At 37.8% G+C, this 27639-nt stretch overlaps 1 protein-coding gene across 1 annotated transcript in view; it reads right to left on the reverse strand.

The window, feature by feature from the left end:
* The window catches only part of GABBR2 (gamma-aminobutyric acid type B receptor subunit 2), a 446922-nt gene that overhangs the window by 161562 nt on the left and 257721 nt on the right, over positions 1 to 27639 (reverse strand). Inside the window, exon 8 of the mRNA XM_034064922.1 lies at positions 24791 to 24851. Coding sequence (XP_033920813.1) covers positions 24791 to 24851 — 61 coding nt within the window. The remainder of the gene's footprint in view (positions 1 to 24790; positions 24852 to 27639) is intronic.

Raw genomic sequence — 27639 nt, forward strand, 5'->3', positions numbered from 1 at the left:
TAATTGTGTGTGTTTAAGTACCTTTGTTCTCATACACTCATCTGTTTTTTACAGTGGATGCAGCAGGAAATCAACCTGTGCAAACACAGAGTCTTGAGCTAGCTTCCTGGGAGACTGCCCAGGAGCTTCCCAGGTTTGAAGGAGCATCCCAACAGTGACAGGTTTGGATAGGGGTGTCACTGATGTGTGAAGAAGTCCCCCCTGGCAGCAGCCCAGGGCCCAGCAGCAGCCCCATCTGTCAGAGTCTCTCCAGGAAAGGAGCAAATGAAGCCAGGACTGCACAGGAGGTGAGGGTGCCAGTGAGAGAGGCTGTGGCCATGTTTTTTTGCCTCTTGAGCTTGATTTCATAGTGCTGAAATGTCAGACTGAGAGGCACAGTTCAAGATATACCATGATACTGCACTAACTCAAACACAAGGGACAGTAAACCATAGGATGGCAACATATATATTTTGACAATCTATGAGACTTCCAAAGAAACCCAAGATGACAGAGCATTAGTGTTTCCAGACCTCTTATCCAAAGAGAAAAAATGCAATTACTATCTCTTCGGTGCCGAGTCTGATTAGGCACAGTGCGCGCTGTCAGGAGAGTCTGGCAAAGGAAAGATCTGAATCATTATCAAATGGCCAGAAAATGATGGTTTTTTGTTGTTTTTTTTTTTTTTAGTTAACCCAAGAGCTACTCATGAACTAAAGTCAAATTCACCAAGCACTGTTATTTAGGGAAGAAACGCTGGGAATAGGACTGCTGTCAGTCTCTTCTGACTCACCAGGTTAAAGTCTGTCAGTAGCTGAAAAATGCAAAACACCAAGCCAGCAGCCTAATCTCAGCTTCCATCTGCTGGCTCAGCATTTAAGCTTTCCACACAAAACTGACAGAATTTGTGACTGGCCACAGCCAGGGGACGTCTTGACAGGAAAGACAGTCCAGGAAACCTGGATAACCCTGACTTCAGCCTGGCTGCATATGTTTGAATCAAACGGAAGATCGGGGTGATCTTTTCCTCCTCCAGTATATTTAATATTCTATTTAATTTTATTTTTTTCTCACACATGCCCAAAAGAAATGTTTCACGGCATTTCCCTCAACCCATTGCTTACCTAACTGAAATGTTCAATTCAATTCAATGTGGAGTATTGCTCAGTTTTTTGCACTTGAGAGGACAAATAAAAAAAACCCCAAATCAGTAACTTAGAAAACCTCTTTCCCTAGAGAGGCTTTTCTTGTCAGTGTGGTGATGCACAACACAACCACTGACAGCAGTCCCAGTCTGTGGACAGCTCCAGCTGACCTGAACAGTGCCACCAAGTCTCTGCTGCTGGGATTTTGGTGGCTGCTCAGACATACAGATCAAGCTGCATGATGCAGTCTTCCTTTTGAGGCTTGGGTGGCCCTTCCTGATTAATTTTATAACCAGACTTAAATGCATAAAGTGACAGGGATAAAAATGTTCACTGCCACAGAAGAGGCGTGCTTGGCCAGAGAACAGGAGCGGAGCAGCATGCCAGCTATTGCACAGACATGACAAAGTGACTGAGCGGCTCATAACAAGGCTGTTTTCCCTCTGCTTAGCGAGGCATGCCTTCTTTCTGGTAATCTCACACAACGCAGAGACAAAACAAAGGCTCTATTATAGCACATTTGGATGCATACCTACGATTATATGATTAGGGCCTTCCCTTGCCATCTGTCAGGGTTGTGCTTCTCCTCCCCTGGGAAGTGAGAGCTCAGCACATGCTGAGCAGCTTTGCAGCAGCCTGTGCCTGGCCTGCTCCAGCTGAAAGGTCAGAAAACAACATGCTCTGGCTTCTTCCTTATGTTCTGCATCCTTAAACTTTTCCAGAGTTAAGAGTGCATTACTTAGAAGCTGGAGTTTCACAGTTACCATGCCTGAAATGGGAGGAAAGCAGCAGCTGTTGTGCATATTACGAGTGTTGGATCTGAGCTACTCACTATGTCCTTGAATATCTACTCTTGCCATAACGCCAGGTGGCCTGTGAAAACACTGTAGCATGTAAAGAGCTTTGAATATCTTCTTCACGATTCAGGGTCATACCCAAAGGCACAATTCTCACTGCCCTCACCCCGAGACACAAAATAAGGTAGCTGAGGCAGTGTTAAACACATTTATACAAAGCTACAAACTCCATACTCTTTTCTGTCTTGGCATTTATACGGTGACTGCCAGGGCTTTTTCCTGACCAAAAAAGGCATGTTTGATTCACCAGGGCTGGTTTATTCCAGATACTTTGCTCAGGAAGAATAGTGGAAGGTTCACAGAAAAAAAATTTTGAGCAACAAAAATCCCACTTGTGTAACAACCTGCATCTGCAAGCCACCCTTTGCAGAAATATAGGAGAGACTATAAAGGCACTCAAGTAGTGATACTCACCTAGATCACTCTTCCAGCTCCGGCTGCTGAGATGAACAAGAGAGCTGTCACTCAAAGAGACACTCAAAGCCACAGACATTGAACCTTTCAAGCTCTAACCATCCCCTGACTATCAGCTCCCCACGCAGAAGCCTGGCTTGGGGGTTAGAGCCGCATGGGATCACAGATTGTATTTCCCTGTCCTCAGGGAGGTTGGCTCCCTGTCGAGGTCACTGCTACATTTAGTGACAGCACACCAGGGAGAAAACAAGAAATGTTATACAACCCCAGGATGCCCATTTAACCGAAGAGTCGCATGATTCATAGGGTGAGAAAAGTGTGATCCGGAGTGATACCTTGAGTGTTTTTACAAGTACAAGTGGCTGCTGGGAAATTCCATTTTGAAGTCTGCATTTCTTGCCTGTCTTTTTGACCCCCAAGAGGCTACCTGAGGAGTTTGCAAAGTTTGGGGTACCCACAAGGAGGGGTGCTTGTGAGAATGTAGGCACATATGTGAGGAACCAAACACTTGGGGCACTGGCTGAAGGGTGCAGGTGATGAATCTGTGCAGCCTGATATGAAATCTCTGTGTGAAATATTGGCAGGTAAAAAAAGTGACTGTGGCCTGCTCAGTTGTCAAAGGCTTTAAGAGACTGATCCAGGAGATGAATCTACTCACAGGAGACTGCTGACCTACAACAGAAGTGTTGGGTTATTGAAAACCAGTGCTTGAAATTTTCTGTCTACCCCAATAGACCCCTACAATATTTCTCATTTTATGATTTTCAATTTGACACCCATTTTGTTTAGGTGTTTATGTCAGGATGAGGAGGCCAAAACTGTTTTGGAACATAAGAGGATACTAACAGGCAAATCAGAATTTAACCCACCCTGATACACATTTCTCAAGTTGGTAGAGTGGTTTGGCTTCCTTCAGTTAATATCAGTACATTTTACTAGGATGCATTCTTATCTTGAACTTCAAAATTTATCACCACCACTATTTCTTTATTTTTCCTTTAAAATTCTAATGGTGTTAAAAATCACAGGAAAAAAACCCAATAATATTTGCAAAATAAAGCTCACTCAGGAACCTAATTTGGTTTGGTTAGATTTTTTTTAGCCTGTAAGCTAATCTTGTATTGAAGAGGAAAGAAACACACCACAAACTGAACTTGTTAAATGTTCCAGAGAAATACTCCATTTTCCTGCTGTTTCAGCAAACCTCCACCTGCTTTAAGCTGTTTTGAGTAATCTGTCTGCACTACTAAACCCCTAGAAAAAAAACCAGAAAGGAGATAAAAGCCAACAGTAATCTCTTCTTAGTACTAATTAGGAACAACATGTATTTTACTAAAAGCAAAGCAAGTGATGCAGAAGACTGATTAAGATATAAAGAAGAGTTTTGAAGTGATAGTCCCTGATCTTATCTTTACTGATATCTTCAAATTTTTCCAAAAATATGGTATGCTTCATTGCTGTGGTGATTAATTTTAAATTCTTCTATTTCTTCATCAGAGTTTGAATATTTACAAAAAACAGGCCTGCATTAAAGGAAAAAATCCTTCCATGGAAAACTACAGTCAAACTATAATTATTCTAAATGATAAAAGATTTAATAATTAATATTGGGCTGCTATATAATAAACCTGACAGTCAGCTCTAGAATAAAGTTGCCTGGCAAAGCACAGCTCGAGCACACAAACATTTATACATAAGCATAGTATTGTTTCTGTGCATAACATTAAATACACTCATCTAAGAGTTTCCAGAATCAAAACAGACACATCAGGTACCAAGAGAAAACAGTCTGACAAAACATTCGTAGTCTGAAAGAAACTATTCTGTCCAGAAAATTGATAGCATGATTTTAGTTTCTACATTAACTTGTGTCATGGTTTAAGCCACTTGCAAATTTAGAAAACTGGGCTCTCCAAATTCCAGCTACAGTTGTTTTCTTATTTTTAATGCCTTCCTCATCTCAACAGTCCATCTAGCACATTCTGACTTTCTCAGAGGAATGGAGATGCCCTACTCTACATCCTGTTGGAACCAGGACAAGGAGAGAGAAAGGACAACAAAAAGACCCAGATTTATGGTCCCTTTTACATGCCACAACACGTGCTAAGACAGGGTTTCCCAGTGCCAAAAGCCCATGCTGCTTGAATCACTTTTTCACTCAGCTAGACCATGCTATTCCTCATTTCATCAGTAGCATGTGTAAACATGGGGGAAAAACACAGCTGCTAAACAGAACAGTGCTCATGTGGCATCCTCCTCTGCTCTGGCCTTGCTGCAAGAGGAATTGCTGGCCACTTTTCAATTACACCATTCAGAGGAGGACACTGCTGCTTGGCAGTGCCCCTGTTTCCCATGTACAACATCAACACTAAACTGTAGCTTGCTTTGCCTTGCTCTGCTGAATAATTTCCGGAACATGGCACTGGATATACACCTAGAAATGGAAGTTTCTCACTTAAATGGAAAATATTCTATAACTTCCACAGCCTATTCCATCAGATAGACTGTTTCTGCAGATGTTTTTCATACCTCAGCTTCATAGGATAACAGTGTTGCAATTCATGCAACCAGGGTCAAAGTGATTCCCATTTCTGCAGCCAGTATTAAGACTTTATGGACTCTTCTGGACTAGATATTAACACAGTTCTTTCCAGTTCATGCTCCTAACCTCAAAATATTGAATCCCTTCACAACTTTCACACCTCTCCCCTCCAAATACATGAAAAATATCATGTTTATAGAGCAATATACCTCAACTGTCTTTAACAAGACCAACAAAAGCCTTTACCTGTGCCAAAATTTCATTGTTTTTCCTGGTCTGTTTTTAAATTCCAGCAGGGTTATAGGGCTGAAAAACATTTTAAAGGACCAGGAGGACTGCCAGAGAACAGAGACCATAAAGAGACCAGAGAGCAGCTAACACATGTACAGCTGCATAACATGCACAGCTCACTGGTCATGTAGGGCAACCGCACTGGTCCCAGTGACCAGAAGGCACAGGTGGTGGGAGGTGCAGAGAAATAGTGTGAGGACAAGGACACTGCCTTGCCATGCTTCATTAGCAAAAGTTATAGTGGCTAATCTTGGAAAGACAAGCCCTGAGATCCATGGAGGTCCATGGTCCTGGCCATGTAGATCCATAATCATTGTACAACTATCATTAAGTCCTTCTCACATGTACAGAGTCTAAGTTCCTCAAAACTAATCAACTGGTTTGGTCATATGATTATCATTTTTAAGTTTTCCAGAAAAGTTCCAAAGAGTTACAGGTCTTGTTCAAACAAGTTTGGGTCAAAACAAGCAGTTCACCAACAAAAACACTGCACCTACTCTGCTTATGATTTTTCTTTTACATCTGTCCTATTGAGTTCCTGATTTTGCTTATAAAAATGAAGTAATGAACAAACATAATAAACTGATATTGCATTTTTGATAATGCATAAAATCAGTGTGTTTTTTTTTTAAGTCAGGAGGTGATGTTCGCATGTGTACTGTTTCTATTTCCTTCAGTGGGACTTTCCATGCCTTAGAAGGTTTCTACAGGAAATGCTGTATAACCCGAAAGGTAAGTGCATACAGCTGAAAGCAAACACTAAATCCATGTTATGATCTAGCTGGCACGGTATCTGTTACCTTCAACAATAATGTTTTTATGAAACCTGCCCACTTATTTTAGTAGGTCTGGTTTAAAACTGTCGAACTTCCTGCTCCTATTTTCTTAATAAAAGCCTCCTTCTTTACACCTCATCCAAACCTTTCACTAAGCTTAAACACAAAATTACTTGCTATGTGAAACCCAATAATACACTTCTTAATGATCTAATTCCTATTCACTTAAAACAAATGATAATCATATATTCTATACCTTGACCTAGCACAAAGTGTAATTTAATAATCAAGAGAGCACTATACACATAATTTGAAATGGTGAAAAATCCATTTGAAGAAGGTTTAATCTCTCTGCTTCTTGGATGAAACATTTTCATAGAGGTATCTGTGTATGACTAATTTAGTTCTATATTGGAAAGAAAACAAGCCTTTTGTAGATAAAGTTGTACAGAATTATCACAAGTAATTTTTGCTAACAGTATGCCAGCTCAGATGATATTTTTTAAAATTATATTACTATAGCTTTTATAGCAATCACAAATAAGTTTTAAAGCCAATTTGAACAGAACTATTCAAATTGAGTTACAGATTTTCTTAGTATTTCAGTGGAAATATCTCATGAATTAACAAAATCAATTTATAGTTCTCATTACTGTATAAATGAATTTTTTCTTTTCTTACTAAAAATACTTTTCTAAAAATAGTTTTCTTCTACTTTTCTTCAAAAAATAAATTAATCTTGCAACCTTTTTGAGCCAAACCAAAAAGTGCAAAATATAACTTAAAATATTCAGATCTCTTTCCCAGATACTAAAAAGGATTACTAAATTTAGCAAAATTTAGTAAACTTTAACAAATATAAAAAAAAGTTTCAGAAAAGAAAGATTTAAAATTGCATACTTATAGCCAAACATAGTGGGTTGCTTGCTTGTTGGTTTTGGGTTTTGCTTGGTTTGCTGCTTGTTTTTTTCTTTTTCCTGCAGAGATGTGATAGTCAAAGTATTCTGTGTTGATAACAAATTTGATAAAAGTGGTGAGACACAGGAGTCTATTCAGGCCACTAGATACCGAACTGGCTTACCGCACCGAACAGCAAGTATCACAAGGGGACACGTCAGCCAACAAGACCACCGAGAAATGTACGAGAACACCTAGTTTGTCCTGAGGTGCTAGGGCTTAAATGTGCTATATATTAGTGTGAGTCCAGAGCAGATAGATGTTTGTGTAAATATGGACATGCAGGGAATTAAAGACCAGGCAAATGTCTGAGGAGCTGCTCTGAGGATCTACATTCTTAATCCCATGTAGCAGGGTAAAACAATTAAAGTCACTCTTTCAGTGAACTCCAGTTCATTGAAAATCAAAGTCTCTTTCAGTACCGCTCCGTTACTGAATAAAACAAATTTATCATCTGAATTTAGAAGGTCATTATCACCTGGCAAGCACAGTCAATTTGTGCATGTGTCAAAACTAAACTCATCCAAAAACACATTCAAAATGACATGTGATCACAGGCACTTCTGCAAAAACTGAATTCTAAGCACACCTTTTGCATTTGTTCTCCTCTGAGAAGGCATCGCAATAGACTTTCACATGCCTGGTATAACTGCATTTCAAGGAAATAAGGATTTGGATTTCATATGCCTCAATAACATAATTTCTATAATTGAATACTTATTGGTTCGCTTTTTTAATATGTACAATGATATAAAAGTAGGCTGTGGAACAATTCCCCAAAAATTAAAATTAGCTATAGCTCCAGATGAATATTTAAGCCATGTGCAAAATGAGGTCTCTTACACTGTCGGTTAGATTACAGGTTTGACTGAATGAGAAGCTGCAAGTTCTGAATGTCTAATCAATTCAGCATTTCAGGATCTACTCAGAACTTTGCTGGCTCAGAGTTTACAATGGTACAACTACAGTGTCTTCCTAACGCACTGCTTAATTAACGTATTTATATACACAGCAGTAATTCATCATACCACAAGCTATTGCTGATTAAAATCAGTAAGCTGGTTTTAAAACCTTGCACACTCATTACATTCAACAGTACAGAAGGACTCCTAAAGGCTTGACCCACTTCCAATACAATTTGACCCAATTCAGTGTGATGCAGCTCCATTTATATTTTATCTGTTGATTGAGTCTTATCCAACAGATCAGCTATTGATTTCCACAGAACAACATAATTTATAGAATTGTCTGAGACAAAAAGGAGAAACACCTATTGCTTGGTTTTGTTTGTCCTTGGCCACTCCATAAGGATTAATTATCTAACATCATGTTTTGTAGAACAAAAGGGAGGCTCGCCTGTTCTGAAAATAGAAACATAGATGGGATAAACTTCCTGGCAGCTTGTTCTACTGTTTGACTGTTACATAGAGTTACACAATGATTTGGCTAAAATTTTTTCCTAATTTTGGCTGGGGTAGAGTTATTTTTCTTCCTAGTAGCTGGTACAGTGCTGTGTTTCAGCTTTTGTCTGGGAATAATGCTAGTAACACACCAGTGTTTTAGTTGTTGCTCAATAGCACTTACCCTGATCAAGGACTTCTCAGTCTCTCATGCTCTGCCAGGGAGGAGGGGAACAAGAAGCCAGAAGGAAGCAAGGACAGGACATCTGACCCAAACTAGCCAAAGGGATATTCCATACCACAGCACGTCATGCCCAGTATATAAACTGAGAGGGAGAAAGCTATGAAGGGCTAATAGCTTCTCAGGTATGGGCTGGGTATTGTTAAGTGGGTGATGAGAAAGTTATTGTAAACCACTTGGTTTTTGTTGTGGGTTTGTTTGGTTGTTTTTTGTTATTTGTCTCTGTTATCTTCCTTTTCATTGCAATTCTAACATTATAATTATTATTTTATTTTATTTATTTCAATTAATAAACTATTCTTATCTTAAACTAAAAGTTTTACCTTCTTTCTGATTCCCCTCCCCATCTCACTACAGGAGGAGTAAGGGAGTCACTATATGACACTTAGTTGCCTGCTGAGGTTAAACCACAACACAATCTAAATATTCCCTCACATCTTCATCTAGTCTCATAATTGTGGACTTGAGGCAAAAATCATATCCCTAAGAATGGCACCTAAACTGTAGTATAGGAAGGGAAACCTACCAGGTGTATAAGCCTGGAAGCTTTCCTTCTGTTTTAGACTTTTATGAGGCACCCACATCTTTTTGTTTAGGTAACCAGTGGCAATTTTGTGACCAGCAATTCACAAATCTTAGATGAGGAAAACTGCCAGCAAACCTTATCATATGAGAAAAAGGGATACACAGGAGAATATTCTAGTGAAAGCACAAAGGAGTTTGCCAATATTTCAGTGACTGAATCTTACTGGTCCTCTACAAAGACCAGAAAATACACACATGATGGTGACAGAGGGAATACTGTATATAGTTTATGTTGAATCTGAAACAACAGTATATGTAATAATAATAGTAATAAAATATGTAATAATAATAATAAAATAGTAATAAATATATATAGTATATCTAATATATAATGTATTTACCTATCTAATGTATATAATTAAATATATAAAAATAAATATGATAATAAAATAGTAATGAAATATGTAATTATAATAATTGAAATAACAGTATATGCAAATCACTATATTTAATACAAAATTTAACCAGTTGTGAATTTCTCAGCACTTTTGCCAAAGGAAGAACTGAACCTAGTTTTCAAGGTCTAATTTTCTAGCAGTCCTCTGCTCTGGGAGGGTATCAACAAGGAGGAATAAAAAAGGATTGACATAGGGGAAATTCAGAGAACCCTGTAATTTGCATTTCCTTTCTGCCCATCTTGTGCAGCCTTCCTGTTTCTATATTAGTCAAGAAACTGTAAATGCTAAGTGGCAAACTGTTTGAATGAATTAGATGAACATTATGAAACACTTCAACTCTGTGTTTCCATCTCTATCCTTAGCAATGTAAAACATGGACAGAATTTCACTTTGTTAATACAAAGTGACTAAAAGCCACTCTATGACCTAGTCTTTCACCTAGTTAAAATGGGGTCTGTCAGCATAGAGCATTGCAGTTTCGTTAACTGGACCTTGAACGAGCTTACCTCAGCTGCTTGTAACTTTTGAATTGCTAGAGATCATCAGCATTAGTCTTCTTTATACTTAGGAAGAGAAGGGGAAAAAAATACTTGTGAGCTTTTATGTTTGATCCTGTAATTGCTGACTTTTGAGTGCTTGGTTTATGTCACGCAAATGTCACATCTTGCTCCCTTACTCCAGACTCCCCCTTTTTTGCTTGTTTTTAATAATAGTTGCAAAGCCAAGAAGATGAAAGGAAAGCAAGAAAATGGAATATATCTAGTCTTAAATAAAGTATTTTGTATTTCACCCTAAATTCCAAAATGTTGAGAATACAAATGCCACTTGAAATTAATATTACCTGAATGAATGTAAATTAAAGGCAGCCATGAAATCAATAATATTATAATGAAGGATACTGATGAGCCACTTTTATACCAGCTCTTTTACTGAGCTGGTGAAAGCCCAAAGTAGCAGGTACTAATTGGGCTAGAAATCTTCTCTCACCATCCTTTGCACCCACTGCTTGTAGTTATCTGAAGTTCAGGAAAAGCACTGTGAATTCTGGGCTTCAAACAAGCATCATTTTATTGCATGCCAAGAGTCCATCACTGGCAGAAGCCCTTGGGGTAAGTGCACCTTTCCAAAGCCCATGCTTGGCTATAACAGAGCTGTTTGAGGGAAAGAGGCTGTACATAGTTCCTCAGATCTGTCATGAAAGGGGTAGTGTGCATTTCCGCTAGTATCTGCTGCCCTGCACATGGAAGTACATACACAGATTGTGAAGGCTCAGTTATTCTTCCACAGATATCTGTCTATGGCCCTATAGCATACAAAGTCCTGCCAGGGGTGCTAGCTGAATTGCTTTGCATAGGTGCATCTGTAGGCAGCAAAAAGAGCTTTTTCTACCAACTTCTCTGCCCATGCAAGAGCAGCCAAGGTTTTGCAAGTGGCAGAGCCTCAGGCCAATTACTGCAAATAAATTGAAAGTGATGGATCATTTATGACAAACTTTTATCCCTTTTAGGATCTCATGCTAAGAAAGTCTCAACATAAAGTTCCACAAGGCAGAGCTAGGAACTTTGCAATGCTCCTACATAGACTGTTTTTCTTCCTTAAATCAGTAAATACCAAGAAAACTATCAATATTGTGGCAAGATCTCCTTCATTATCACAACAAATGTCTAAGGGGAGAAAAGTCTGGAAAACTGCTTACGCACTCCAGTCTTCAATTATGATAACGAGGGAGACACATTTATCTATTTCACCTTACAAAACAGTTATGTTTCAGACTTGTTCTAGTTGGGGAGAATCCAGTTTGCGTAGCATTTTCAAAATAACTGGGTGATTCAGAAATATAAGTCTTATGACTCAGTTGTCTTTCCCCCTAGCATCTTATTTTTTATATTTCTTAGATTTAGTCAGCTTCTTCCATACATATAGATAGATCATGGAGGGCTAAAAATGGAACTATGGTTAAAAAAAATAAGTAAATATTGAAGTAGTAATCAATAAGAGAAACAGAAGCACAAGTCCAAGCCAAGAGTAGGGATGTAATATTCCACTGGTCCATGGCATCAGTAACGCACTCTATATCCCATAGGCACATGTTTATGACTTGTGAGCCAAGAGTCCTTCCTAGAACTCATGCTTCTGTAAACACCACTAATTCCAGAGCCAGCCCACAGTCAGAGTTATGTGCACCACCCATTTTAGTTATCAGTACATCATAAGCTGGCCTAAAGCTGTCTGAGTCTTGGGAGGTTTTCAGTGATTAAAATAGACCTACAGTGCTGACAAATGAACCTGCAATGCACAGGCAATAACCTAGTAGCATTTGGCTGCAGGTTATCACTTAGATTGTCAGATGAATTCATCAAACCTGGATATGAGCAGTTAAAAAGCTTTAGATGATCTATAGCTTCCATGTACAACTGCAACCTTAAATCCAACTTAGCATTTCCTGGGTGTGAAAATTCATGACTGATTTCTCGAAAATTTTGTTCTCTTCTCTGAATTCAACAAGTTCTTCATGGATTTACTGACCCTTGTGATTCACACTTTGGGGGCTTTTCAATAGTCTTTCCTTTTTGAGGGGTGAAGCACAGACTAAATATATGTGAATAGCTTCCTCCTTTTTATGAGGCCCTCTGCCATTTACTAACACAATACAGCTTTCTCCTGCTGTCACATCAGACTGCCACAGCCATGCTCCAAATGTCACATTAGCAAAGTCAGGTTAAAATCACTTTGTGTTATAACAGTTTCCGCACTGACCTTTCAAGGGGGAGAATGAGAGGAAGGCTTAGTTCCTCTTTCTCTGCACAGGGAACCTTTCCTTATTTTCTGTCCTAAATGCTTAGTACACAAGCCTCTGCTGACGTTGCCAGCTTCTATGAATATGTAACATCCCACCGAAGTTTCTGTGGCTCCATCCTATAACCTATGTGGCACAAGCAGTCTTGTAAAAGAGTAAAATTGATTGCACAAGGATTTGGGTCTCTGTATATGTTAGGCACCTCATTCTTTACATTATGCAGATTGAGGAATACAGGAATTTGTTTCCCCTGATGTACTGAGCTTTTAACACTGTTTAGGGCAGAACTGGAAGCTATTTGACTCACCAGGCTTAAAAGTAACCTGACTTTTTAAAATGGGCAGAACAGGGAGCTACATCCAGCTCAGAAGTATAGTACAGTAAAGATATGGACCTGTTGGAGGGGGTCCAGAAGAAGGCAACAAAAATGGTCAGAGGGATCAGCACCTGAGAGAGCTGTGGTTGCTCAACCTGGAGAAGAGAAGGCTCCAGGAGACCTTATTGAGGCTTTTCAGTTCTTAAAAGGGACCTATAAGAAAGACAAGGAAAGACATTCAAAGCCAGGCTGGATGTGATTCTGGGCAACCTGATCTAGTTAAAGATGTCCCTGTTCATAAGGGACTAGAAGACCTTTGAAGGTCCTTTCCAACCCAAACTATTAGATTATTTATTATGAGAAAATGAACATGAGCAGGCTGCAGTGTGCAATCACAGCCCAGAAAGCCAGATGTATCCTGGTCTGCATTAAAAGGAGCATGACCAGCAGGTCAAAGGAGGTGATCCTGCCCCTCTACTCTACTCTTATGAGACCTCACTTGGAGTATTGTGTGCAGTTCTGGTGTCCTCAACATAAGAAGGGCATAGAATTGTTGGAACAAGTCCAGAGGAGGGCCACGAGGATGATCAGGGGACTGGAGCACCTCCTGTATGAAGGCAGGCTGGGAAAGTTGGGGCTGTTCAGCCTGGAGAAAAGAAGGCTGCATGGAGACCTTATAACAGCCTTCCAGTATCTAAAGGGGGTCTATAAGGATGCTAGGGAGGGACTCTTCATTAGGAACTGTAGTGACAGGACAAGGGGTAACAGGTTGAAACTTAAACAGCAGAGGTTTAGACTGGATATAAGGAAGAAGTTCTTTACTGTTAGGGTGGTGAGGTACTGGAATGGGTTGCCCAGGGAGGTTGTGAATGCTCCATCCCTGGCGGTGTTCAAGGCCAGGTTGGACAGAAACTTGGGCGACATGGTTTAGTGTGAGTTGTCCCTGCTCATGGTGGAGGGGTTGGAACTAGATAATCTTAAGGTCCTTTCCAACCCTAAATATTCTATGATTCTATGATTCTATTGTATAACAGGGAATCTGCAGTACTAATTTAGGACCTATAGCATACTTTTTGCAAGGACTCACCATGGCTTAATTACAGATGAGAATATGTTTCCCAGGGAAATGCTACCCAGGTTGATCAGTTCAAAATCTGGTGTGCAGCTATGCAGGAGGACTTTAGCAGATACCCTTTCAGTGAGGTATCTCTCTTTTCCTCCTCCTTCAAACTGGCCCTTCTTGGTAGCCCAAGACGATTTGCAGTGGCCCAGACACCAATAGGTAGCCTGTGCCAGAGCTTTCCATGTCAAGTGGGGCTTCTGAGCCCACCTAGTGAGACCAAGCAAGTCCCAAATCTGGAAAAAGTAAAGGAAATTGATTATTATACATATATGCTCCTACACAAGGGATTGATCAGCAAAGACTGTACAGAGTCTGTCAAAGTCAGGCAAGGCCTGAATTGGATATGCAGAAAGCAACTCAAGAAGGAATAACGTGCCCGTGGCACAGAGGTTAAAAAAAAAGGAGGGAGGATGATTGTGAGAACACAGTAAGGTATCAAAAAGCTTTGTGTCATTAGTTAGGAATCACATAAAATAACAGTTTTATGAACAAATGAAAGTTTCCTATTCCTCTGGCTGACCCTGTTTCTTACACATACAGTATTAATTCAATGCATTTTTCATTCTGGCAGTAGCTTAAGCCAAATTACTGCTAAATCATCTGTGGTGAAATCAATTCTTTACAGGTAGATGTGCGAGATCAATCTAATGAAATAATTTACTTATAAAAAATTCATCCATCCCTTATGCTCCATAATCATTTAAGAAAATAATTCTACATGCACTCCAGTTGAAGATAACAAAACCCAAGATGAATGGAATTGTAAGCAGACATTTTTCTCAACAGTCCACATTCATGTTTTCTCTTTGATTTCAATTTTTGAACCAATGACTTAAGAGTAAGGACAGTATGACTCAGTCCTTTTGTTCCAGAGGCAAGGGGAAATTAGGATCTTTTTAGAGATGTTTTGCCAAAGTTCTAAACATCTGGCCTTTTTTTTGACTCCCGGTGTCTGCAATAGGGAACTTTGAAAAATGAGTTTGCTGTCAGTCAGCTTATGGGATTAACCACTTTGTGTATACTGCCACCAGGAATGCAGAAATGCAAAGCTACTATTTCCTGAACTATTTCCGCACTTCATTTCTTTTGAATGTTTGTCAGTAAGTCAGCAAGATTCATTGAAAACAAACAGAGAAATGTTTATCACAGAAGTATAAGGAATTTAATATAGTTACTTCAAATAACATGTTTCGAGACAGAAAATGACACCTGTGCTGGTACAGAGCATTCCTTAAGGTCAGACATATAGAAACAAATTAATTACATGTGTTCATTTTTTATTACCACGTTTGTATAATCAGAATTCATTTATTTCTGAACTCAACTCCAGTGATCATGTACTGAAACAGACTGTTTTTACAGAAACTAAAATGTCAGCTTGGAGAACAAGATGCCAATACAATGACTGCCTTATCAGGTATGATTTGAAATTAAATTAGCAGTTGTAATGACAGAACAAAAAGAAACTATGATTAGGATGCAAAAAGTGGGACTAGGAAATTTGAAAAGCAAGTTAGCCTTTTTGTACATTTAATAAGGATCGAATATCTGGATTAATCCTGTCCCTGTGCTCTCAAAGGTTTAGTGACAATGACTGTATGATTTCTGCAGCATATGATCCACAGCTCTTTGGTCACCTATACAGTGAAAAAACCAATCTTCACTGTTTTTTAAAGTGCTGCTTCTTTATCTCCCTTATCTATGACAGTTCTGCCTGTCACCTCTGTTTTCTCATAATATTGTGGTAATATTGATTACCATCCCAGAAGTAGTTATCTAAAAGGATTTTTTTGTCAAATACTCTGTTATAAAATTCCATTGACTTGGAGATATGTCAGGTGTTATAACCTTATCTCAGTACCTTCATCCTACAACTACACAAATCTTTACATGCTGGCAGGCTGTTCTAATAAATGATATTCCATTTTTTCAAATGCTGTAATGTCAAGTAATAAATCTGCCTTCTTAGTGACCCAGATAAACTTAATTTTCTTCTTTTCCACTCATTAAGAATTAAAATTGTTCTGTTTCATGGGTTTGTATCTCTTGGGGAAATATTTAAACTACAGGTTAAGGACAATGTCACTGCAATAGACTGCTCTCTCTATCAATTACCTTAAACGAAATATTTTCCCATCATAGATACCAGAATCTGATGAGTTTCTCGTAATTCTTATGGCTCCTTTAATCCCCCCGTAGCTGAATTACAACTCCTTCCATAAAAAAGTGCATCTTTCTGAGATACTGAGAATAGAGACTCACCAGAACACAGCTCTGTAGAGAGCAGCAGGTTGGGGCAGCTCCACAGCCCTCAAGAGATACTCTGCCCCTCTTCAAAAGGTGAGGAGGACTGGGTGCTAAAAAGGCACTGCACAGCACTGTACATCACCTGAAATGAATCACCTGAACTAGTTAACTCTAGTAGAGGTAGGATTCTGAATACTGACTGCAAAAAGTTAGGTGTTTTTTAAATTGCAGTAAAAGTAGACGAGCTCTGAAGGAGACAGCTGTCAGTTCTTTCTGGCCCTTTTTTGACACCATTCTTTTAGTGATTTCTGTTAAATTTCTGGAGCTGGATACTTCAAACTGTGTATAGGCTAATTATTGCAAATTTATTTTCTGTTGATTTTCAGCCTTTTTCTCTGATGTTACTTTTGAAACAGTCCTTTTCCTTGGTATTTAAGGCAACTCGTAGGACATTTTTGTGCAAAATAGAGAGACCTTTATCAGTTCGTGTGAAACACTATGCCTCAGAGCATGCCAGATAAACTGAAGTGTAATCCTATGAAAACTACAGCTATTTCTATAATGTGTGCACTTGTCCCAGTAATAATTGTTTGCACAGTCCAAACCACTTCTCAGTGGATGAACTGCTCTATAAAACACAAGCACAGACGCACAATAAATAGGTCTCCCCTGCTCCTCACATGTGCCTTCCTCTCGTGCCTGGAGGCGAATAATGAATCCAGCTCTTCCCAATGACTCTGTCACATTTACTGCAATTTTGTACCCAGCTAGCCTTATACAGCTGGCTTGAACGCCAGCATCTGCAAAGTTGTGGTTTCCCACAGCTGTGCTCGCAAGGGAAAGGCTACCTACCAAAATGCTTACTTTGGTCCCGGCCAGATTTCCAGCTTACAGTGTGCTCCATGTTATTGTTGCCATGCTGCTATTAGAGACAACAGACAGATAGACTGCTGATAGAAAAGGTAGTCTATTGCAATAACATTGTCCCTAACCCCAAGAGATACAAACCCATGAAATAGAACAACTTTAATTCCTAACGAATTGAAAAAAATAGAATTAAGTTTATCTAGGTCACTACAAAGACACTGATTTATTACTTGACATTACAGCAATTGCAAAACTTGAATACTGTTTAGTAGTACAGCATGTCAGCATGTAAAGATTTGTGTAGTTGCTAGCAGCACCCCAGTTGGCCTGTTTAAAGACAGCTCAGGTAAACCAAAATAAGCTGCTGTGAGAGCCAGCAGCTGCAGTATCAGTGTACCCTTTAGTATGTCCTCCTTGGCCTTGCAGTTTATATCCACATAATATGGCTTGTTCCAAATGAGGCAACTCTATCAATTCCGCATACAATCCTGTTAATCTTCCTTTATAAAGCACTATCCTAAGAGTGCAAACAGTTTCTCTCTTTTCTCCAGCTGACAGTACACATGAACATCTTGGGTACCTGAATCTCAATATATCATTCCGTGCTTATTTATAAAACAAACCAAACAAACAAACCCCAATTATTAGTAAACAATACTAGTAGAATAGATTACAAAAGCAATAACTGGCTCAGGGGAAAACACTGCTGCTAGTACATATAGAACAAAAAAAAAAAGAAATTGAACAGGAAATGTGTCTAAAACAATCTGACAATGAAGAGGGAAAACAGCTATAAAAGTTCATAAAAATACAATCTCCTTTATGTTTACATTTGATAGAGGACTGTTATAAAGGTACCTGAGATACTGATAATAAAATGTCAGGTGACTTTAGTGCTAGTAAGGTACAGAGCAACATAAAAGAGAAAAAAGAATATCAAGTACACATATATAGTGGTTGGTCCTAATTAATTAGTAGCATCCAGAATGAGACCATGGGCTTATCAGGGCTTTTTCTTTGAAAACATCAGTACTGTGCTCACTGGTCGCCAAAGAAGTGAAGAGAGGGTGAATGTGGTAGAACAGAATATTCAGAAAGCAGTTAAAATAACACAGAAATGTCACTCAGCAGTGTGAGGTATAGAAGTGGATATTTCAAAGCTATGTGTGTCTCTCATTTAGGTCTTGCAAAAAGGGAATATGACTATCAGGAGAGGTAGGGGATTGTTAGAATTAAAAAGCAGCTTGTACATGATGAAGAAACTAAAAGGATGACAAGGACTCATATCTCTAAAAGAAAGTCATTGAAAGAGAGATCTGTAAATTGCGAATGATATGAAGAAAGTGACTAAGACACAATTATTCATTGCTTCTCACATTACAAGAATAGCGTATGCCCAATGAAATTGTGAAATAGCTAGTTTAAAAGAAACAGATGGGAGGGTTTTAATCATTACATGCATAATTATTTTGTGAAACTTATTGTCACTGGATGTGTTGAAGGCCAAAAGTATAAATTCATAAAAGATATGTCAAATTGACAGAGGATAAATACATATGTAACTGTTAGATCTGATGGTCCAAAGACAACCTCCAGCTCAGAAAGTCATGAAAACACTCACTTTGGGAACTCAGAATGTAAAATAGAGAAAAAACAATTATATACTTGCCTGTTTTGATACAGATACCCATTACTTCCCTCAGTATCCACTGCCTAGCAGATATTGAGCTGGACAGAGCTTGTTAGCTGACCCAGTACTGCAATTCTTTATACACTAGATGTACAAATAATTATGGTCAGATTCAAACAGGTTATCAGGTGTTGCATCATTAGGCAACAAAGCACCAAAATCTCAGCACTACAAATACCACAGCTTGGTACAGACAAGGGATAGGTTTCACTTATCTATTTGGGGTTGTCAGAAGGTAAATAGTGTTTTTTGATATATTTCTTAATATTATGCAAATGCTTTAGCTGCAAATCTCATGTATTTCAACCATCTCTTTTTGAAGTAGCCTAGATCATCTGCTTTTCGTAATGAGGTATGTTTTTAATCTTTACACATTTTCCTTATAACAGCATTGGACACAGTAGTTACCTATGGCATTTTGGCACTGGGTAGTTAAAAAAGATATTATTATTTATACATCCCAGTACAGAATTTTTTTTTACCTATTTTTGTTTATGCTTATTCATGTTCAGCTCATGACCCACTGTAACCTCATGCATAAATGTGGTCTGGTGAATTGCTCCTCTCTTTGTACAGCAGTTTACTCCCAGCGTAGCACCAGACATTTCACCTAAATAAACAACATTCTTTTTTTTCCCCTGATTACTTCTCCAGTTTGTTAATATCTTTTTGAATCCTTGTCATCCTTGTGTTTGCTGGCTCCCTCAGAGACCCTTGTATATTTGATAATCACACATTCTATTTCAGTGTCTTAATCAGGAATGATAACATTCAATGACTCCAGATTTAAGGCACACCCTTTCAGGACTCTACTTGATATAACTCTCCATATTGAGAGGCTATTCTTTTTTGTTTTCCTACTTTTTTTTCTTTTTTAGATCAGTTTTATGGACACCTTATAGTTTCATATAGACTATGCTATCACAAATTGCTCAAGAAAATCTCTTTGCCAACTGAAAGGGGAAGTGGTAATCTGCAGAGGTAGTGTTACTGAAATGCAATGCCTACAATACTTGTTGAATCAGCTTGTTCTACATGACAAGTTATAAGACAAGATAGCACCAGTGGGTTTTGTCATACCACAGTTCCGTCTATAATGATGAACTGTACTGAAACATTTGGTAGCATGTAGAAAACTATAATTTAGAGGAACTTCAATTTGGAGGGACTTATTGGAGTTCCTACATAGTCACCAGTAACCTCCCTGGAACTGAAAAAGCAGTTTTGGGGAGGTACAGACAGGGGTGTTCACATGTGTGGTGTGCTGAAAAATTGCTTAAAAACACTGTGGGTACTGTTTACCAGACTTAAGTCAACAATGAATTGATCACGAAGTTAAAAAAAAAAAGGTCATTAAGATATGAAGGGCTACAACCTAAGTACATGACTCATGCAGATAAAATTGTATGGATATGGTACACTAAGAAGTCTACCCAACACACATTTTTGTGATTGCAGCCAAGCACTCCAGTTAGCATGTACCAGAAGTAAGCTTTCTGACTCCTTAATTAGTTCCCTTTTTTGTGTGCAAGATGATAGCCCTTAGTGATGAAATGAACTTATCCAGAAGAATCCAGCTGCTCAGGATAAACAGCATGCAGTTTGTTCTACATCTTCATTGTTCATCACATAACATTAGAGATCATTTACTGTTCACTATTCAAATTCTGCTCACCCAACAGAATTCTGTACTACTTTATTTACTTTCCCCCTAAATTCATATGTGGATATTCAAAGGTACATCTTAATCTCTGAAAAAAAATAATATTTATAAGCAGATTTTATTCTGACTTTGTAATTATGCTGCAGAAGCAGAGAAATCTGAATCCACTGATTCTGAATATTTGGTACCACAGATTCCAGGTATCTGACATGAGATATTTCAAATCTGAGTTTTCAGAGTTATCACTAAATATTTTCTCTTTATTGGATTATATTCCTTCAACATTATCACAGACTAAAAATCCATAAACTGATTTTGTGAGGCATATACTGGACAGACAACAAAATTTAAAAAAAAAAAACAACCAAAACAAAACTGAAAGGCAATTAGTCCCGTTATTTATATGAATGCTTATGGAAACAAGAACCTTCAGTAGTTAAGAGTCTGCTGGATAGTATTTAGAATAGTAGAATGATGCTTTCCCAATATTGGACTGATGTCCCTGGAGAACAAGCTATTGTATAGGTAGGTGATTCTGCAGAATTGCTAATGTCTCCTTCATTGAAGCAGTTGTGTACAGCAGACAAGTCAGAACTAAACAGATGAACTGAGGCTCCAGGAAAGTAATGCTGGATTCTTATGTACATTGCTCTTGACTGTACAGTACTTATTTATCTATTTCTGCAAATTAAACTCAGAGAAGAATAATCACTGGGTTTACTGCAGAAATTCAGTAAGGCCTTTTCTAAGAAGATCTATGGTGTTACACTTGACAATCCACCCTCTCACTCTTGCTTGGCACCTAGATACACTTTCAACACTAACAAAAGTCGTATCATGTTACCTGGCTAAATGAGTTGAAACTATTAAATTATTCCCAGAAAGACACAGCAGACAACCACCCACTGTCTTCAGCTTTTCTCAGTATGCAGTACTACAGACATTTGTTCCTGTCTACAAGAAGTACGATTTATGCACATTTCAAAGGTATTTGTTTACAATTCAGCTTTATTTTTACCTTTTTAACTTGTTCCCCCACAGAAGTCTCTTAGGTTTTCTCTAATGCCTGACAGAAATAAGAATATGACTGAAAGCAAGGTTCCTTTAAAGCTCCTGTCAGATTCATCAGAAAAGGTCTGACAAAGAGAAATACTCTGAAGGACAGATATGTTCTTGCAGCCTCCTGTACCACAGCAGCATCCAATCTCAGTATTATTCCTGCCCTTCCTGCTCTATGATATACACACAACAGTTGCCAGGACCATCTTTCAGCTCTCACAAGCAAAAGATTTTGGCCATCTACTCCAACCACATGTTTGACAGTGACAATAGTCCTTTAATTGCATCCATGGAAAAACTGCCATTCATTTGGAAGGATGCCAGCTTCAAACAGCACCTGGATATTTGAGCTAGACTGACAGACTAATTTTTATTTGCCAGTAAGGTAGGTGAAGAAAATGTTATTACATGTGTTTTGTATCCTCTGCTGCATACTAAATCATTCCTGGGTGGTATTCATGATCCATAAAGCAGTAAGTACTTCGGCCACAGCTATCTCTGGCACCATCTGTTTGACCACTTGCAAAACTAACAAGCTGCACAGAAGCTGGAAAAGAGACATGACTGGCATGAGTCTGAGGAAAACGACATCTAGATTCAAAACTAAACCAGCTATTAAAAATTTCATCACAGTGTGTTAGGCATACTGCGGTTACCCTCTGAACCCTCACAGGCTGGTCTCCCCTTCCTGCTGGCAGACATGGCTGGATGCTTTTTCCATAGCTAAAATGTTTGCAGATAGTCTCGTTAACACAAAAGTTTCCAGCAAAGAATGGAAAATGAAGCTCCTGAGTCTATTCTGATGGTGTTCTACTCAGGCAAATGAGGAAGGGTGGTTTCAGCCAAGAAATCCTACTTCTGATATATTTACCTGATTTATTTATCTGCATGGAGTTATTTGTGGTAACTCTGCATTTTCATCCAATTTGTTAACAAAACAATAAAGCACTGTAGATGAAGAAATGACCCTCAAGGTATAGAACACTAAAACTGATGATTCCTAACTATTACATTGGGATAATAAGCTTCTTTGAATATATGCTGTACTCAATTACAATTAATATCATAAAAGCATTTACAAGACATCTTGTAATGTAAAAAGACCATTTGGTATGGTCTTTTATACATCAAAATCAACACGATTGGTATTGTATTCTAAAAAAAGTGTAAAGAGTGAGGTGTATTTCTGTCTCAAGCTTGACAGCACCTCGCAATTCTAACTTCAAAACAAGAGCCCATTTACCATTTTAAGTACTGGACTTAATTAACTTCTTTCCATTATAAGGAACATTCCCAGTAGTCCAAAATTTATTAAAAGTTAATGAGAATGTTTCAGAAAGCTTCCTAACCAATAAAGAACTCTTTTGAACAAATTAATAATTTCTACAATTATACCACAAGTATTGTATATAAAAGCCCTGTATAAAAAAATATATTAATGAAAGAACAGAGAAAAAAGTTGCTAATGTTTAGAATATAATTTGCAGTTAGAGAAAAGGTGATTACTTTTACCTATGTTGTTATATTGTTCCTTATTTCAGGTTCTCATACATTTTTGTACATTTTTTTAAAATTTCCAAAATTAGTAAGAAACCAAACAAAACTTAAGATCAGGCTTCAGATGTGTTAGACTATTGCTTGTATGAGAGACAATCTAGCCCTTCTCCTGCATGTCTCCATAGGATGCCTGGGCTATTTTTTCCCATATGTTAATTGGCAACCTTTGATTGATGATCAAATTCTTGTGAATGTGCCGAAATCAGTTCTGAAATTTTGTAATTACAAGGAATTAAAAAATGGGCAGCTTTCTCATATGTTCTTATTGACCAAACAGTACTTTAAATGATGGTAAAACATTGGTGTTAAATAACAACTGATGTGAAACTGAAAGTGTATAAAGAAACTCAATCTGAATGGTTGGAAATAAAAATCTATACAAAATCATCTATCCTGTAGATTAGTTCAGAAAACACAGGTTGCACCTCCCCACATCACCTCCTTAATGAACAGAGGTAAGGTGCCAAACTTTCTCCTCATTCAGGTCCTCTAGAAGGGTACATACAGCTGCCTTAGGCATAATGCACAATGGCTCCTTCAGACTTCTGAGGGAAAAACACCTCTTGTAAAATCCCCTGACAATATTTTCTCATTATCCTTTCATGTATCTGTAAACACTGCTACTATGTAAAAAAGGGGGGAAGGGGAGAGTGCGAGGAAGAAGAGGAAGCAATTGATATTTATCATTAATGTTGAGCAAGAATTTCTAAACTATATAATCATGAGATGATGTCTGCAAAGTTTTAGTGGGTAGAAATGCTTCACGGAACATGAGTTAATAGCATCAGTTATAGTTGTGAAGACAAGAGCAATCCTGAAGATGGCTTCAGTAATTTAGAATGAGTAACAGATCCCCTTAAGTGCATTGCTGTTCATTAATAACAATGCACATACAGTAGACAATTTCTGTTTGAAGGATGAGCCTTTGGTCAGCAGGATTATGTTTAAAGTGATCTGAAGACAAAGGGAGCGTGAGCTTCTTTCTCATGCATTGTCTGAAAAGGTCCGTTGCCTTTCTCACACTACTACTCTCACGAGACCATCCAAATGCAATTATCTGCAGTTTTATCTCAGCCTCAGCTTAAGAACAAAAACATGAATTGCATTCTATGGATTGTAGACAAAACTATAACATGTTTTCCCTGAATCACTATTTTTACAGAAAATTCTCCCAAGGAAGGACCTCATCCCAGCTGCAAGCAACCCTTGACAAATCCCTACAGCTTCATTTGTGGTCTCTGCTGCTGAGACCATTCCCGCAGGAGCAGCTTGGGCTGAGATAGTGAAGCAGGCTTGGCAGTTCACACTGTGGAGTGTGTTGCCTCCAAGAGATGGGGTCAGTAGCTTGTGTCCTCTGCACACTGAGGGACTGACTCCTGAAGCAGTTTTTTAGCAAGCAGTTGTAGAATGTCAAGAGCAAGTCTTCAGAGAGCAGAAACACTAACTCAAAAGACCTTAACAGCAAAAATCCTCTCTAAATTCCTCTTCAGATTCAGTTTTCCAAAACAACAGTATTAAGAAGTGGGTTCTTAGCTGACCAATAGAGTTTTTGCAACAGCTGTTGGCTGATATAGATCAGTAGGTCCTATAAATGTACAGGTTTTTATATAGTTCAGTAGTTCCTATAAATGTATAGATTTTCTTCTGGAAAAATTCTTGGAAGTATCTGGGTATACCTCAGGGCACTCAAGGTTCAAAACACAGTATTTGAAACAGGTAACAAATATATCTAGGTACCTTGCTGCATCTTCCAAGAAGTTCCTTTTCAAAACAATTGTACATATTCGAAACACCTTGAAACAAATGCAACTGACATACAAGCTTGAAACTGCACACATAATACATAAGATGTCATAATAATGAAAGTTAAATTGTTTGCAACCTACCTTGGAATTGCGTAAATTTGATGGTTCCCATCCTCTCTCCATTTCTGAAAACAACTTGACCCTAAATAAAATAAACAAATAACTTTAAAGTTTTATAAATCTCTCATAATATAATTTAATTAGTACTGTAATTATTTTCCATTTGCTATTAAAATTTTCCAAGCAAGGTTTAAAGTTCGAAGATAGCAGACTCAATAACTCCTCCTTAAAGCTTTCTTCTACAGACTTCAAATGGCTTTAGAAAGCTGACCAGTGTTATCACTCTCTTTTAATGGATGGAAATGTAGGTACTATAAAGCCAGAAACTTACTGAATCTCAGATGACGAGAGGTATACAAACAGTTGATTTTCACTCTGTGACAATTTTTATCAAGGATATGTAAAAGTTATCAAAGACCACACAAGAAAACCATTCTCCATTTCATTCATCATGTTTTTTATCAAATGGTTCTATAGCCTACTTTTGTTGTTCTCATATATTTACCCTACTTGATTATGGATACCAGTAGCTCCTGTAGCTTGGTTTGGTACTACACCAACACACATGACCTACTATTCTTTTTACATGCAATGACTTTTTAAACGTAAACTATAAATTGTCACTCCTCAAAATAAAGGTCATATAGTGCTGAAACCTCTTCACATATCCTTAGTACATTACTCCCATCTTCCATCCCCTCCTTTTGATTTAAATTAAGAAAAGGTCTTGCTAAATTTCTTCCTTACTTCAGTTATTTCATAATCGAGTATGAAATAAAAAGTTTTTATTCATTTATGCTAAGAATGGTATTTAATATTTTGAATCTGTAGTGGAGTGTTGAGTGCTGTTGATATAGATTGCTGTGTTACTGTTACTGTTACATGTTTATTATCATGTCATTAATCTTTGTTTTAGCATACATAAGGGTAAGAGAAAAGAAACAATAAGCATGTAATGCTACAATACATTTCTTTGTGCAAGCCAGCACCTTTTTGGACAGCCGCTTCTGGTCACGAAGAAGATATACTGAAAATGACCATTACTGAAGTCAGCTTTCTGAAGGAACCCTACAATATATGTGTAGTACAACACACTCAGCCCACATTTCCTGCGAGGCACAAACCACCATTTCCTTCTGATAAATAGAAGACACCCTTCAAAAAGTTTAAACAACCTTGTGCTAAGCCTTGAAAGTCAAAAGCTGTGAGAAAAAGAGAGCAAGAGAAATGAACACTAGTAATTCTGGCCATAACTGCAGAAGGACACAGGAGCTTCTCCTACTGAAATCCAGTTGAACTAAATCTCATTTAGTGGCTGATAACAAAATTCCAGGAGAAAAAGTAAAACCTTAGCAGGAAGTTTTATGTGTGCACCTTAACAGCCTTCATCCAGATCTCCTTTATCTTGGAGAAGTAGATTTTAATATCCTTTAATTTGTTTCAACATAATTATAATGTATTTGGCTACTTGGTTTAAATAAAAAATGGAATAGTAGGAAATATTAAGACTAGTAAAGATGCTATGCAAGTGTCATTGCAGATATATACCTATGGCAAATCCAGTCAACCTTGTTAAATTCTTGGTTCTGTGACCTGTGTTGGAGAATTCTGTAGCTAAATTATTCATTTTGTGGAAAAATCATATTTTCATTTGATTTTGAATTTACTGCCTTTTAATTTAGTTCTGCCTCTTCTTAATTTTTTATTAGAAGTTAATAGGACTGTAAGTTGTAGTCTATTAGAGTGCTATTCTTAGATAAATGTACAGCAAACAACACTGCTATAATCTATGATAACAGTCATCTATAACTGGCACCTGTTACTGGTAGTATAATATACCAGCCCACAAAACTTTCTAGATCCAAGTGCAACTGGTCTGGAGTATTACTATTGTTTCTTGCAAAACCACTCACATTTTCATCATTCAGTAGTACAGATGTATGCCATATGCATAGCCCACTGACTAGAGAGAAATGCATACAACCTTACTGACATGTTCTGAAACTACAATGAAAACATAAGTCAGGTCCAAATGCTTTAAATAAATGTAAAAATTTGAATTAAAAAATATAAACAAAGAGAGTCTAGATTTACAAATATTTGTTTTTATCAACTTCTCTTTGCTCTAAGATTTGTAGCTTATACTGATCTAAGCAGTAAATAAATGATGATGGTGATGAAAGAGCTATGGAAAAACTAACATGAAAATTTCCTTGCTATCTGGAAATTATTCAGTCACAGTGTTATGCTTTCATTAAAGATTACCAGAAAATGTTAAAAAGCCAAATGGGTTACAGACATAACAATTTCTAAATACTATTTTATGAGGTCTGACATTGTTCTGGGTATTGTTCACAAACTACAGTCTGTATGATACATGTGCAGATACTAACAGGAAACAAAATACAATTTTGAAATTGAAATTGGCTATTTATTCCATATTCTATTCAATGGATAAAAGTACATTTTTGGTGGTTTTCAAAAGTAAAATGAACAAAAAAATGTGTCAGCAAGGAGCCTCAGAGCAGGAATCTCTAGTGCAATCCATGATGGTGACAGTATGTATTTATTATTTAGGCATCAAAATGCAGCTGCAGCTGCAGTTACCATTTAGCTCTTTGCTCTTCAGAAGTATGGTGATTTATAATAACACATGACAAGTACCTTCAGCATCTCAAGCACCTTAAACCTCTCATGAGTCTAAAATTCCTGTGTGCTGGGTGAGGAAATATCCCTAGATTTTTAGAGAGGCTTTAGGAAGCCATGGACATAGTGTCGCTGCTGTAGTATTTGGGTCTGCCAATGTGGCAGAATGGAGCACTCTTCATAAATACTGAGAAATTGTACAAACAGCGATACCTGCATTTCTT

Source organism: Melopsittacus undulatus, chromosome 1 (assembly GCF_012275295.1).
Source record: "Melopsittacus undulatus isolate bMelUnd1 chromosome 1, bMelUnd1.mat.Z, whole genome shotgun sequence".
Taxonomy (NCBI): Eukaryota; Metazoa; Chordata; class Aves; order Psittaciformes; family Psittaculidae; genus Melopsittacus; species Melopsittacus undulatus.